Below are 13,681 nucleotides of genomic sequence, written 5' to 3'. Positions count from 1 at the left end.
CCAAATTCATGAAATATCATATGCACAAAAATAAAGAAACTGTGCACTGTAAACATCATTACTGAATTTTTTGACAAGCAGTCAGAAACATTCTCAGAATAAGACCTGGAAATATCAACATGGCCTCTCACTCACGGCAGATGGAGTATCACATGGAAAAATATGATGATGACTTTACCACATGGAAATACAGTTGTATCATGATGATGATGATGCAGTTGTAAACAACTAGTCATGGAACTGAATTTGTTGTGACAAACATGTCAACATAAAAAATATATATCCATACAATTACGGGTTTCTGGGACGAACACTGTACTAGGGCTTTCTATAGCTCAGTCAGTAGAGTACCGGGCTAGCACTCCAGAGGTCTTGGGTTCAAATCCCAATGGAATCCCATTTTCTTTGCTCATTTTTCCCCTAATATATAAAAAATAAATGGATATGGACAAAAGGCCCTAACAATCTTCAAATATTGATGCTGCTGACTGTAGCAGCTTCAAATATTTAAAATTGGACTGACAAAAGAGACACAAAGAGTGATGTGCAATCCAGACAGCTGCCATTCTAGTATGGTCAGTACTTATGCAGACTCTTAAAACCTTACTTCGGGCAAAGGCAAACTTACAGGGCGGACTGTCCAGCACTCCCTTTCTCGTCATCCACAAGATCTTGTCTGACCAGCGAGAAGAGGAGGATGATTCTGTTGAAGACTGTCCTTGGCTCTCTGTTGAGCTTCACACACTGACCGAGGAGTTTCTTTGCTCTGTAAACCACATAATTGCAGTTACACATCCATTATTTATCAGTAATGTTAGAAGTTGCAATATAAACATTTCTCTTTGTAATGAAAAATGTCCAGTATTAGTAACTCTTTTCACATCATATGATTAAGATTTCGGTTGAACTGGATCATCGCTAAACTATTTTTTGGGGTGGGGGCATTATCTAAACTCAATTACATGTGCCTAACAACAAAATGATTTTCTTTTTAAATAAGACAAACTTGAATAATCTCAACGAAGAACTAAGCACTCTTTTTCTAATACACTGTGAAAAATATGAACTTGTTAGTCATGCATAATGATGCAAAATATGTTTCACAAGGGCAGAAGAAACTTCGCTGGAAATGAGTACACAAAAGTATTTCCATCTAGTCCAGATATGCTGTCAGAAATTTTCGTTACCAGTGACATTTACTGAACAGAATGAATGTTTTTGGTATATTAGTTGTATAGAATACACAAGAAGGACATTAAACTCACTTCTTCAGCACGACAGCGTTCATGTTAGAGGCAAAGATGGACCGCTGACTAGTGGAATACTTGATGATGGCCGACACAAGTTCCTCCTTCTGGCTTAATCGGCCTGCCCCAGCCCCACCCACCTTCAGATCCTTGGCCAGGTGCTTCAGGTCGGGGGCCATTAGGAGCTTCAGGGTCACACCCAAGTCTTCCAGCGAAGTCTCTGATGATTTAAAACAAGAAAGACATCAATGGACACAAAGAACCCACTCTAGCAAATATCAATCTACTGTTACAGCAGAAGGCATTCGATGACAGAATTGCACAAAACGTAAAGGTTTTGAAGATGGTAAATCAATCTTGCACAAAGAAAGGCTGCACACTCTCATGGGTGGTTGCTACATTTGAACAAAGTGTCTGCATGATTCGATATTATTCCTCAGATCATTGGTTTTAAGATGTGTAAACATGGTATTACAAATATCTTGGAAGATACCAAAATGCCCAGCATCAAGAGTTTTTATCACAGTAATGATACTTACATCATCACAAGCTTTGACTGCTCTATAGGAAGAGTACTGGGAGTTATAAGCTTGAAATGCTTTATGCTTACAAAAATATGGAAGAGATAGTACACTTGACAAATAAAAACACCCTGACAAAGACACCATAATACCAGTATGTTAAGACTGGTGCCAAATGTAACCAGCAGGGAAGTCTTTCTAAGCTGGGGTAGGGGAAGAGAAATATTCGCACTCATGGCAGTAACAAACATTATTAAGATACAAGTTTGAGTTTCTTCAGTTTGTCTCCCTCTACAAATGAGAATTTGTTAAGATCGCAACTGCTGATCTGTAAATTAACAAACATGTTGGAAAAAAGGAACCAGTGGGACTTGAACCTGTCATCTACTGCTTTCCGGGCAGCGACACTACCACCAGGCTGTCCCTGGTTGCCGGCAGTGACACAATGAACATGGAACAAATACCCAAGCTCCGAGATTCCGACATTGTTATGTTAAGTAGTCTATTAAAGGCGGACAAGGCATAGGATAAATGAAAGAAAGATATTATTCAGAGGGGCAAAGGCAGCCCGGAAAGCAGTAGATGACAGGTTCGAGTCCCACTGGTTCCTTTTTTCCGACATGTTTGTTAATTTACAGATCAGCAGTTGCGATCTTAACAAATTCTCATTTGTAGAGGGAGACAAACTGAAGAAACTCAAACCCGAGCCTTTACCCCTCTTAATAGTATCTTTCTTTCATTATTAAGATAGTCGGTCTAAAGAATTACTGCAAAGGTGTGATTTTAAAAGTCTTTTTATTTTTTGCCTCATTCTACTTACCTGTCATGACAAGGCCACTACTGATCAACTGGTTGAAAAGAGGCTTCAAATTGGCAGCTATTCTTGGGTAGTCTATCTTTGATATCCGAAACCAAGTGTACTTGCGCTGGAACAATCGCACATACAGCTGTTGTGCGGGACCTTTAAAAAGTGACAAAAAGGTAAAAGATAAAACAAGCAGAATTTTTGATCAGCTATGCCAACCATGATTCTACAAATACTGTAAACAGAGTCTGAAATCTCCTTGAAGAGAGAGGTTGGTATGCATGACGTAAGTACAGTATACCATGACAACAGATAGTCTGTGTCACTTTTCTTACCTTATCAGCAGAAGTATAGTAATATAAAACATTTAGCCCTGCACACTAATCATTAAAATGGATACATAACATATTTTTTCCATTACTATTCAAACAAATTATAAATTGTAAGTTTCTTTGTTAATCTCATAGTAAAAGAACTTTTTCTCTTGAGTTTTTTAAATATAGTTTTGAGTGAGCAGGAGGGTGCAGTTCTTTACCTGAGAGGCTGTTGAACTTTGACACCTGTACATGATCCTCTTCATTGAAGAGATGAGCATCAAACATGTTCTTGAGGACAGCATTCAGGATGAGTTTGAAGTTAACCATAAAGTACGGCTCCTGTGGTTTGTGTGGACTTCCAGGGCCCTCTGAACGCGAGGGTGATGCCCCGCTAATGCTGGACCTTGCTGGTGAGCTGACCGATCGAGTGGGTGAACCAAACGGCCCAGATCTGGATGGTGGTGTGTTGGGTAAGACTTTGGAAGGGGAGCCATGTCCAGGAGGCCCGACAGTGGAGGGTGAACTTTTATCAATGCCAGATCTTGTTGGTGAGTTGACTAATTGACTGGGTGAACCAAACGGCTCAGATCTGGGTGGTGGTGTGGTTGGTAGGGCTTTGGGTGGAGTTTTATACCCAGGCCTGACGCGGGAAGGTGAACTGTTATTAGTCTGGCCTACTCTCGATGGTGAACGCTGTGACACTGATTTTGACTTAAACTTTACTGGAGTATCCACTGCTCTCAGAATTTGTGGAGATGTTACCTCCTTGGTTTTAAAGTTCCTAGGGCGTGATGAAACTGCTTCTGATGAAGTGCCTGGGATCTCCTTACTTGACACCTCTGTATGCTTTGGCGTGGGAGTGTTGCTGAATAAAACAGCAGGGAGGTCATCTCCGCTGCTATCCGACACATCCCCCGTCTGTTGGGAGTCTGCAGATTGGTAGTGGTCATCACTGGACGTTGGACCATTTGTCTTCCCCTGGATTGGATTAACGGATGTCAGGTTGTCATCATTAGACTGTTCCTTCATCTGAATTGATTCTAGTTTTCGTTTTCTAATAGCAGAGATACTCAAGGATGGACGGTAGAGGAGTTCCTTATTTTTGTCCATTGGCACTGAATTATTTTCAACAACATTTGTTTCTGGAACAGACACTTTCATTGGGCTCATCTTACATTTTGGCTGAGATGCAGAATGCTTGGTCCCAACATCAGTACCACTGAAGTATGGTGATTTCACAACTTTCGTGGATTTTGGTGCAGGCTCACTCATGGCTGAGGCATCACTCCTTTGGTAAGAAGTAGCACTTGAATCTTTCTGGCCTGATGAGTTTTTTCTGAACTTCAAGCTCAGCTTTGATTTCCTCTCATTTAATGGTCCAGCCGTCGCTGAGACATGGGATGTAGTACATGTTTGGGAATCCGATGAATCCTCAGATGTTTCCTTAGCTGTTTGCACCTTTCTACTGACTCCAGTAACATCAGACACTGATCTACTAAAGGAGTGGATTTCAGTCTGGTCTGAAAAGTCTTGGTCACTTATTGATCTTTGCACATGCATTGTGCAGGCTTCACTGGCAGCGGAGCTGGAAGAACTATGTCCGTACAGAGGGCTGGACTCAAACTTGTCCTGCAGTCGACGTCTTACCCTTCTATCCTTGGCATCCTCCCTAACTTCAGCTACTCTCCTCGCATTATGAGGAGAACACTCCCGTTTGGCATCTTTGGTAGGACTAGTGTTCTTTGCCAGGCAGTCAGAGTCAAGGTGCCTGTTGATGTCTGATAACTTGACCTGCTGTGAGCACACCGGGCATGCAGTGTACGTTGGTGGCTTAGCCTTGGCAAAGAATGCCTTGATCGAGCCCGATGCTTCCCTCGTCGACCCTGACCCAGGAGCTGGGCAACTTGAGCTCTTTGACATAGATACTGGTGAGTTGACATGTTTCCGGACTTCAGTGAGAGAGAGTTTGCGCTTCCCTCTCCTTGGTGACAAAGACGAAACTCTTTTTCGCTTCTTTCTTGGTGTAAGAGGGCTTCTTGGAGAAGTCTCCATGTGAGATTACACATATAGAAGTCTTGATATTATGATTCACCGATGCCCGAGCAACTTCTAATGTCAGTATGATTCCACCATGCCCACATTGATGAGTTGTATTTACTCGGACATCCCTTGACACTCGAGAGCTCTTGTACATGCTGTAAACACACAAAATGCACACAATTTAATCATAATTGAGAAATACATCTGTACAAACAAGAAAGTTATCCAGTGCTTCACAAAAGTTGAACAGAAATATAGTTTAGTAACTTTTGAAGCCAAATGAGCATTAACCAGCATATGTCACAGCAAGCAAAACATATAAGATGCATTGTTACAATGGTACAAACCAAAATTATAAGCAAGGCGAGTACCAAAATGTGTCTCGCCCATTCGCGTAGAAGAAATTAATGAACTCCTGAAAGTTCATTGACCCCGCCTATGACCTTTGACCTTGTGGTGACCTTCAACTCCCCAAGGGACATTTACCAGCCAAGTTTGGTCACAAACGGACAAAGGGATCAAAAGTTATGAGCCTTAATCGAAACGCGCCGTAAAAACTTAACATTGGGCCCTAAAAGTTTGTTGACCCGTCTTTGACCTTTGACCTTCTGGTGACCTTCAACTCCCCAAGGGACATCTACCATTCAAGTTTGGTCACAAACGGACATATGGATCAAAAGTTATGAGCCATAATCAAAACGCGCCGTAAAAACTTAACATTGGGCCTTAAAGTTCATTGACCCCTGCCTGTGACCTTTGACCTTGAGATGATCTTCATGTTTGGTAAAATGTGTAACTTTGTATAACCACTCTTCCTCCCAAGTTTGATTGAAATTGAAGTCTTCAGTAGAGAGTTATTCAAGTTTTTGTAGCGTTATGGACAGACAGACATACAGACGACAGACGGACAGATGCCGCAGGCGATCCCTTCGTCTCCCCTCACCTCCGGTGGGCTCGACAATGATGTCATTTCTGTACAGATATGTTTTGCATGGTTTTACACATGTCATCTTGCCCTTAAGTATCACATGCACATTGTCCTTGTTGAGGTCAATTGCAAGAGATAGTGACATGATGGGCCAAATGCATAAAACAAGCAATTGCCTGTAAGCAATTGCTTCAAGCAAAAGCACAAGCTCGTCTAGCAAAAGGTCTAGCTCAAGCAATTGCTTAAATCCATATGCATAATCTTTTGCTTATGCCAATACCTTTTGCTTGTCCGGCACAAGCAATTGCTTGCGTTTTCAACAAAAGGGACGTCACGCCTGTGCGAACATAAGAACAAAGGCGAGTGTGGCAGCATGCATTTGAGAGGGCATGTGTGTGTGGAAACATTTCCTGACATAGCAGAAGAGCTATGAAATGCACACACAGACACATACACACACACGTATTACTGGCTGATTCTCATCACTGCAGCTTACAGCAGCCCGGATCTGCCAGATCGCACGTGGAGGAGAGGTCTCCTCGCTCTCCACCGAAGTCAGACATCCTGCCTGTTTTTCATCACATTTTGCGTGCTAACCACGGGACATTCCCGTAGCTGAAATGAAAAAGTTTCTTACACTACTTATGAGTAATTTCTTGTAGATTTATACCACTACTTCACAAGTGTGGTCTTTCTTTCATAAATATGAAAATGATACTTAAAAGGGAACGTTCCGATTAAGCAAAAGCTCAAGCTCATTTTACAGAGCTTGCAAAATCGTAAGCAATTGCCAGCAAGAACTAGCAAATGATATGTTTTATGCATACGTTTTTAAGCAAATGCTTGGTCTCTAAGCAATTGCTTGCAGGCAGCAAGCAATACACTGTAGCTTGTGCTTGCTAGCAAAAGCTTCTGCTTGCAAGCAGTTGCTTGTTTTTATGCATACGGATTCGAGTAAAAGGCTAGCACAAGCAATTGCTAGCGTTTATGCATTCGGCCCAATGGGCCGAATTCAGGAAGGTGGTTTAAACTTTAATAGACCATGGTACAAAATTTGTACCATGGTCTAAAATTAGCGTGAAATAGGCGTACCTTAGACATGCGCGTATCAATGCGCATTTGCTACTGGACGTCTCCTGTTGGTGTACACAATCTGTCAAACATATTTACACAGAAGAAATCTGCATAGACCATGGTTTAAACCATGGTTTTAATAGCACTGCCTTTGTGAATTCGAGCCAGTGTGTCTTGTAAAAGGAAGTATGTCAATTAAAACACTTTCTATCTTCTTTTGATTTCATCAAAGAAAGACTCGGCTCACGAAAATGGAAAAAAAAAAGAATGTCTGCAGTGATATTCTCAATTACCAATTAAATACACTGTCTTATAGTATACTGTATCATACCAATTCTAGTGTGTGCAAGTTTTTTTTTTTCCTCTCTCTCTCTCTCCGAGGTAAATTTTCCCCGCATTAAGGATGTAGTCTATTTTTACTAATGCAAGACCATCCAATCTCAACTATTCAGCACTGAAATTTATTTTTCAAATCTTGAAGGTGAGATAGAGAAGACAAGGTTAGGTCATAACTTTATAGTTTAGAATAGACATCTAGATGTCTATTGTCAATTGCAACAATCCGCTGTTCTGAAAAGAAGAGATGAACATTTTATAAAATTTATGATTAGACTATGCACATCTGGAGGTAATTTACAGGCAAACTCCCAAAAAGAAAGTTTAGACTTAGGCCTAAATTACTTTTAGAGTCATCTAGTAGGCAGTACATTTGACATGGTAATGAGTGTGTGATTCGCAGTCCCACACAGCCACAGATTGGAACGCACTACCACCACCGATATTTATAGTCACTGGCATCACAAACAAGGACTCCTTCAAAACAGTAACACTCCACTAAATTTACATCCAAGACTACAGAGCAAAGCAACTAGTTTCTAAACCCCGGCGTGGGGCGCTGTAACCAGTAGTCCGGGTTGGGGTAGCTGATGGGATGCGGTTACACTAGTTTCTAACATCAGCTCAACCTCGGTCCAATGTCTGGTTGGCCCCTGCATTGGGGTGTTGGACAGCAACAAAGAAGAAGAAGAAGAAGAAGAGGAAGAAGAAGAAGAAGAAGAAGAAGAAGAAGAAGAAGAAGAAGAAGAAGAAGAAGAAGAAGAAGAAGAAGAAGAAGAAGAAGAAGAAGAAGAAGAAGAAGAAGAAGAGGAAGAAGAAGAAGAAGAAGAAGAAGAAGAAGGAGGAGGAGGAGGAGGAGAAGAAGATCTGCAAGATACTCGTACAAGTCTAAGGCCAAGTAAAAAAAGAAACCAGTTTCTCGTCCTCGCGCGCATCGATTTTGGCCGCCGCATCGATTTTTTTACTATTTACTATTTTCAAAATGGCGCTGAAAATACCAAGAAATTCATAATTCTCGTCCCAGCCCGCTCCCCGCCCGCATCGAATTTCAGTTGCCGCATCGACTTTTTTGATATTTACTATTTTTTCGGCCGCCGAAAAAAAACAATATCGACAATTCACCTACCAATCGTGATTTCTCATTGCTAAATACGCCTTGCGTCCTCTACTTAGTACAGCTGTAGCTTCTGTAGTGCGTATGTAATATAACGCATGCATTTCACATTGCGCGAGCTCGGCAAGAAGGAATGACCCACAAAGCAGTCGAACTGTAGTTGGATGGGCGCGCGGCGGGCCTGGGCTGTGATGTATATGTACAGCGCACTCGGTACGTTGTGAACGCGATAGCGGCAACATTTTTTTCGAACAATCGCTGATATTCCACGCATATTTCGCGCATTGTTCGTATTTTTCCCCGTTTCTCATATTTTAAGCGGATGAATTGTACTGTGCAAATGCTTGTGAGGAGTTTGTATATGTATACATTTTCATGTCATTGTGACTATGTGCATGTGTGTGCAGTGTCGGAAGGTACGGTGCCCGTGCAGTGCAGTGGCCGTGCCGGCCGCGTATGCGTGTCTGTAGCTGTCAGGGTCCCCATCCCCCTGGTCTGTCAGCTGTCTGCACGCAGGCATGAACACATTCGAATGTGTAGAGGCCCAAACACTCTGCTCTGTAACGTTGCATCTGACGGCGATATACTAGTATTCTATTTTGAAGAGAATATGAATGCGCTTTTGTAGCAAATGTAGAATTATTAAATGGGTGTATCTACAAAATGAATAACTCTTCCACGGATTCTGGTTTGTCTCGTATTTCTGCGGGATACTTTTCTATACGATGTAAATTCATGGACACGGCCGTGAGTCGTATCACCTGTAGTGTGATTGAATCATTCATCATCCAAATGATGAGTGATTATCAAATGTCTTTTTAGAACATGAAGAAACATCTTTAAATGTTTAATGCCATAACAGTATCATTTTGACATCCATGTACCAGCCAGTTTCCAGGTGAATGTGCTACAATTGTACTGTGAAGAGATGAAGATAGGCCTACAGCGCAGCTGTGTGGACACAAAAAGTCACAAACACCAATGATAAATAAAGCAGTGTTTTGAATATCATGGAATTTATTTCAGTCGTACATTTGTTAATAGAGTGTTTTATACCTGTTTCAATTAATAGCACAATACATCAGAATTGCAAGTACACTGGTATCAGAAATGCCATTACAACACTAAATACCAGTATTAAGATGGTCGTTTTCCCTTGACATCTGTAGTGGAAAGGAAAAGCAAATGTATTTCTGCATGCATGAAGTTTCATTTCAAGTATTGTACATAATATTTTTGTTTGAAAATGCACAGAGTGCTGGCAAGACATACACTTGGGTCCTGGTCTCTCATAACACAGCTACCGCATACCAGAGTGATATTTCATTTCATAAATTGGATATAGAAAATAGTAAAGCCCTCTCTCGTTACCTTTCTCAGAATTACCGGACGAGAAACACATGTTACTTTCATTTTGACAATCCTCGAAAAAATAGTAAGATATCAAATAGTAAGGACCTCCCTCATCGCCTTGCTCAAAAAACCCGGACGAGAAACTACTTTCTTTTTTTACTTGGCCTAATAAGTATGATTAACAACAACGTCAACGTGTGATCACTATCGGCCCACTATCGTCCCTAACAATAAGTATTAATATTACCAAGTGTGAAAATTACTAGAGCCTATGTCTAACATTAACAGTTGGACGTGACAATGTCAATGATGTTCACAAGCATAGAGGCATAGGTCGAAGTAACCCCGGGACGCTCCGTATACACAGTTACACACTGTGGGAGCGTCCTGAGTCAATAGAGTGCTATATCGGTAAGCTTGAAAAACATACACAGTCTGTCACAGATTTTCGCACCTCCGTAAGTTTCGAATATCACGAGGAAAAAACGTACTTTTATAGTATACATAAGATTCTTATCTAATTAATACCCTTCGTTCACCTTGTTCTTGTTCACACTAGTCCAATGATCTTGAAAAAACGTTTTTTTCACGGCCATATACGGGTCCGTAGTCCTAGCTCCCAATCCCATTCACCATTTTCGAAATCAGTATGCAGTACACTGCGCACGTAAATATTCATGTGCTGGCGGAGTCGCAATGCGTTTAGCCTTCTGACAAGGCGTGCGCGCGCGCACCCACCCAGAAAGCAACGCAATATACAGCGAGAGGGTTTGCCAACAGGTTTTGCCAACGGATAAGGCCTTGCCACAAAGCTACACGACTTGACGGCCAGCGCATGCGCACAAATCTCAAATCCATTGACTGTATAAGATGTAGTTCTCCCGAGTTCCTCTCGACCGAGTCGCATTTAACTCATCAAACCGAGCAGAAAGGGACTATTGCCAGAACCAAAAGTTGAACGCAGTCAGTCTTCAACATTACATCTTCACCTGTAAGTCTTCATATTGCGGAATTTTTGCGATTTCATATTGATTTTTAGGCGCTATACTTCGCCTGTCATGATCATGTCTGCTACAATGCGCAGCCCCAACACTGCGTGTTGGGGCTGGTCGCAGTTAAGGTCGAAGGAGTGGTGAGGAGCGAAGTCTGTGTTCAAGAAGCTAACACCAATCTCTAGCAGTGGGACTGCAATTCAAATCACACATGGGTTGTTTAGCTTCATAAATCACGCTTTATTCTTACTTAGAGTACATACGTCCACGTAAGATTGAACATTGCCACGCTCCAGTATTTCGAAAGCCAAGAATTCATAACAATCAGCTGGTAAAATAAACTTACATACGGAATCACAGAATGAGATAGTGGATCACCTCGATCACGACGCTATCCGATGCGATGATCGCCGTCGTCTGCATGCAGCCACCCCGTCGGTACTACTACCGCTGACATGTATCACTCTGTACCACTCACATCATGAGCAAGGGCTGAACCGTTGAGGATGGATAGCGAACGCATGGGTATTCTGCCCTCACTAGACCAGGCAAGAAAATAATGGATGACATTGAGGGCACTTGAAATAAACACTTACTAGTAATAGTTTACATGAATAGGGTTCTATAGACAACGATAATACCAGTGTGTTCAAAATGATGATTTGACGATGATTAGCGACAACTGCGCCTATCAAAGTTCCATTGATCCCCCAGAACTCGATCATGTAGAAAAATCGTTCGTTGATTTTTATATCTAAGCAAAACACAATACAAACTCATCATTAAACATCATTGTTATATTACTGGTTAAAACTTCCTCCACTAGCAATTGACCTACTAGTAGTCATTCATTTCTTTAGACCGATATAAAGTGTCGGGAAATTAATAATAAGTTGAAATTCATCGTTGACTTCAAGCAAATGCGATTTTTTTTTTTTTAAAGTTCATTATGACTGATTTAATGATCAGCATATTTCTTACAGGGCACATAAATACGGAATTCAAAAGTGATTTTTAAAATAGCTTTTATAATCGCATCGGGGAGTAAGTGTCGGAGAAAACCGCTTGACTCGCGATCATGATGTCGGGTCATCAGCGGGCAACAAAGTAGGCCGTTAGACGGAAAGATCCGTCTGTCCGGAGGAGTCTTATTTTTTTGACGTTATCCGTGAAGCCAGACGCAGTCTCCGCGGAGGTTTATCCCCGACGACCAGATACAGACCGATCTTTCGGTCAAATTAAAGTAGGCCTCACTCTTCTGTCGAGAAGATACAGAAAAAAGGGGGAGGGGTATGATGAAGTCGTTTCCTGCAGGTATACTGAGAGGTAAAGCCGCAGTAATTTCGTCTTGGGGGAAAATACAATATTTTGAGACTAAGAATAAAATATTCGGAAGAAGAAGACGGTGATCGGTTTCAAAAACCTTCCTCTGATGGTTGCGGCTCACGAGGGGAAGAACGCGTGACTTTCATTGAACTCTCAAAAGTGACCAGAAGGAAGGACATGTTTTCAGGAGAGAGGTTGAAAGCCATTGGACAACCATCGAGACCGTTGAAGAAAATCTTGGCTTTGTCCAAAGTAGGCCCTAAACAGTTGGAAATAATATAGAGATCCCTGTGTTGGAATCAGGGTTTTCGTTTTCATTCGCATCTATTCAATGAAACATGAGATCAAGGGCCAAGTTCCTTGACGATAGGCCCTAACCAGGGAGGTGAGCTCCTCTCACCTCCCTGCCCTAACTAATGTACGGATCTTCGAGTGATCTACGTTTTACAAGCTTTGCTTTTCAGGAGATCGCTCTTTTTGCCGCTACATAGGGCCTACATTATTTTGTTGTTGTTGTTGTTGTTGTTGTTGTTGTTGTTGTTGTTTTGTTGGCGTTGCAAAATATGCATCTTTTCTATTCATTTGCTCATATATTTTGTATTAAACTTTCTGATTTGTATCTTTTACAATTTAATGATATATGATTCATTTGTATCACTTATTGTTGTCGGGTGGAATAGAGCACATTTAAACTGAAAAACTGAACTGGACGTATGCCTATCAATCGTAAATACGTGTAGGAGAGCAGTCTGGCAAAAGTATACGCCGGAACGCGGCGTGTTATATCATGATAGGAATCCCACGTACACGTCATGGTTTAGTGCTTTAAATCTATAAGTCTTGATCTTTATGCAGAGACGTCACATATTATTAAAAAGTGCATGCATTGTGGTTCAAGTTTTTTTTTTCAGGTCTTTAAATCTCAGCTATGCCGACATCATTTATCATGAATCAGTACACAAATGCCTTACTTGCAAAACACGTGTATTTTGTTATTTCAAGATTATTTTCCTGTATAAAACAACAACAATAGCAACAACAACAACAACAAAAACAACTTTATGAATAGGTGTTTGCATATGACACTGTAAATCCACATAATATGTTTTTACCTTACATGGGGGTATCTCACCAAGCGGCGAATGTTTGCGTATGTGGCGACATTAAGTTTCGTCAGGGTTCATAAACGGTTGCAATCAAAATAATAAGCAAACAGTTTTCAAACAGTTTTTCTTGTCGCAAATATGTTTTTAACATGACATATGCATTCGTGTTTTGGGGCTTGTAAAAATTGCACCAGGGATAATCGCTTCCTTACAGAAAGCATCATCAGTTGTTTATTAAAAACTTACTCTATATAAAACAGCTCTGATGGTGACGCATTCCACTCACTAAGACAAAAAAATTTGCAAAACGTTCGGTTTTACTACTCTCATATACACACAATCTCACTTAAATACTATATTATGTTACTCTAATTCTTGTTATCAGTGGATGATCCTAAAAAGAAATACTTTAGAGTGGAAGATAATATGAAATGAAAATCTGTTCACCAATTGATTTTTTTTAGGTCAGAGAATAAAGAGAAAAACGGCAGAGTTTAAATAAAGTTTCAAACTATTACTTCT

The 13,681-nt window shown here is 41.0% G+C and overlaps 1 protein-coding gene across 1 annotated transcript in view; it reads right to left on the bottom strand.

Annotated features, from left to right (window-relative positions):
• Positions 1 to 11,169, bottom strand: part of LOC139712278 (fanconi-associated nuclease 1-like) — a 28,434-nt gene extending 17,265 nt beyond the window's left edge. The window contains exons 1-5 of the mRNA XM_071624118.1: positions 11,074 to 11,169; positions 3,109 to 5,085; positions 2,589 to 2,729; positions 1,266 to 1,467; positions 629 to 766 (exon numbers count right to left, since the gene is read on the bottom strand). Coding sequence (XP_071480219.1) covers positions 629 to 766; positions 1,266 to 1,467; positions 2,589 to 2,729; positions 3,109 to 4,942 — 2,315 coding nt within the window. The 5' untranslated portion in view covers positions 4,943 to 5,085; positions 11,074 to 11,169. The remainder of the gene's footprint in view (positions 1 to 628; positions 767 to 1,265; positions 1,468 to 2,588; positions 2,730 to 3,108; positions 5,086 to 11,073) is intronic.
• Between the last annotated feature and the right edge of the window lie 2,512 nt (positions 11,170 to 13,681).

Source organism: Diadema antillarum, unplaced genomic scaffold (genome assembly GCF_040938485.1).
Source record: "Diadema antillarum isolate AM-2024a unplaced genomic scaffold, OU_Dant_1.0 seq00001786_RagTag, whole genome shotgun sequence".
Lineage (NCBI taxonomy): Eukaryota > Metazoa > Echinodermata > Echinoidea > Diadematoida > Diadematidae > Diadema > Diadema antillarum.
The sequence above is the reverse complement of the archived record's forward strand: the minus strand, read 5'-3'. Positions and strand labels throughout refer to the sequence as shown.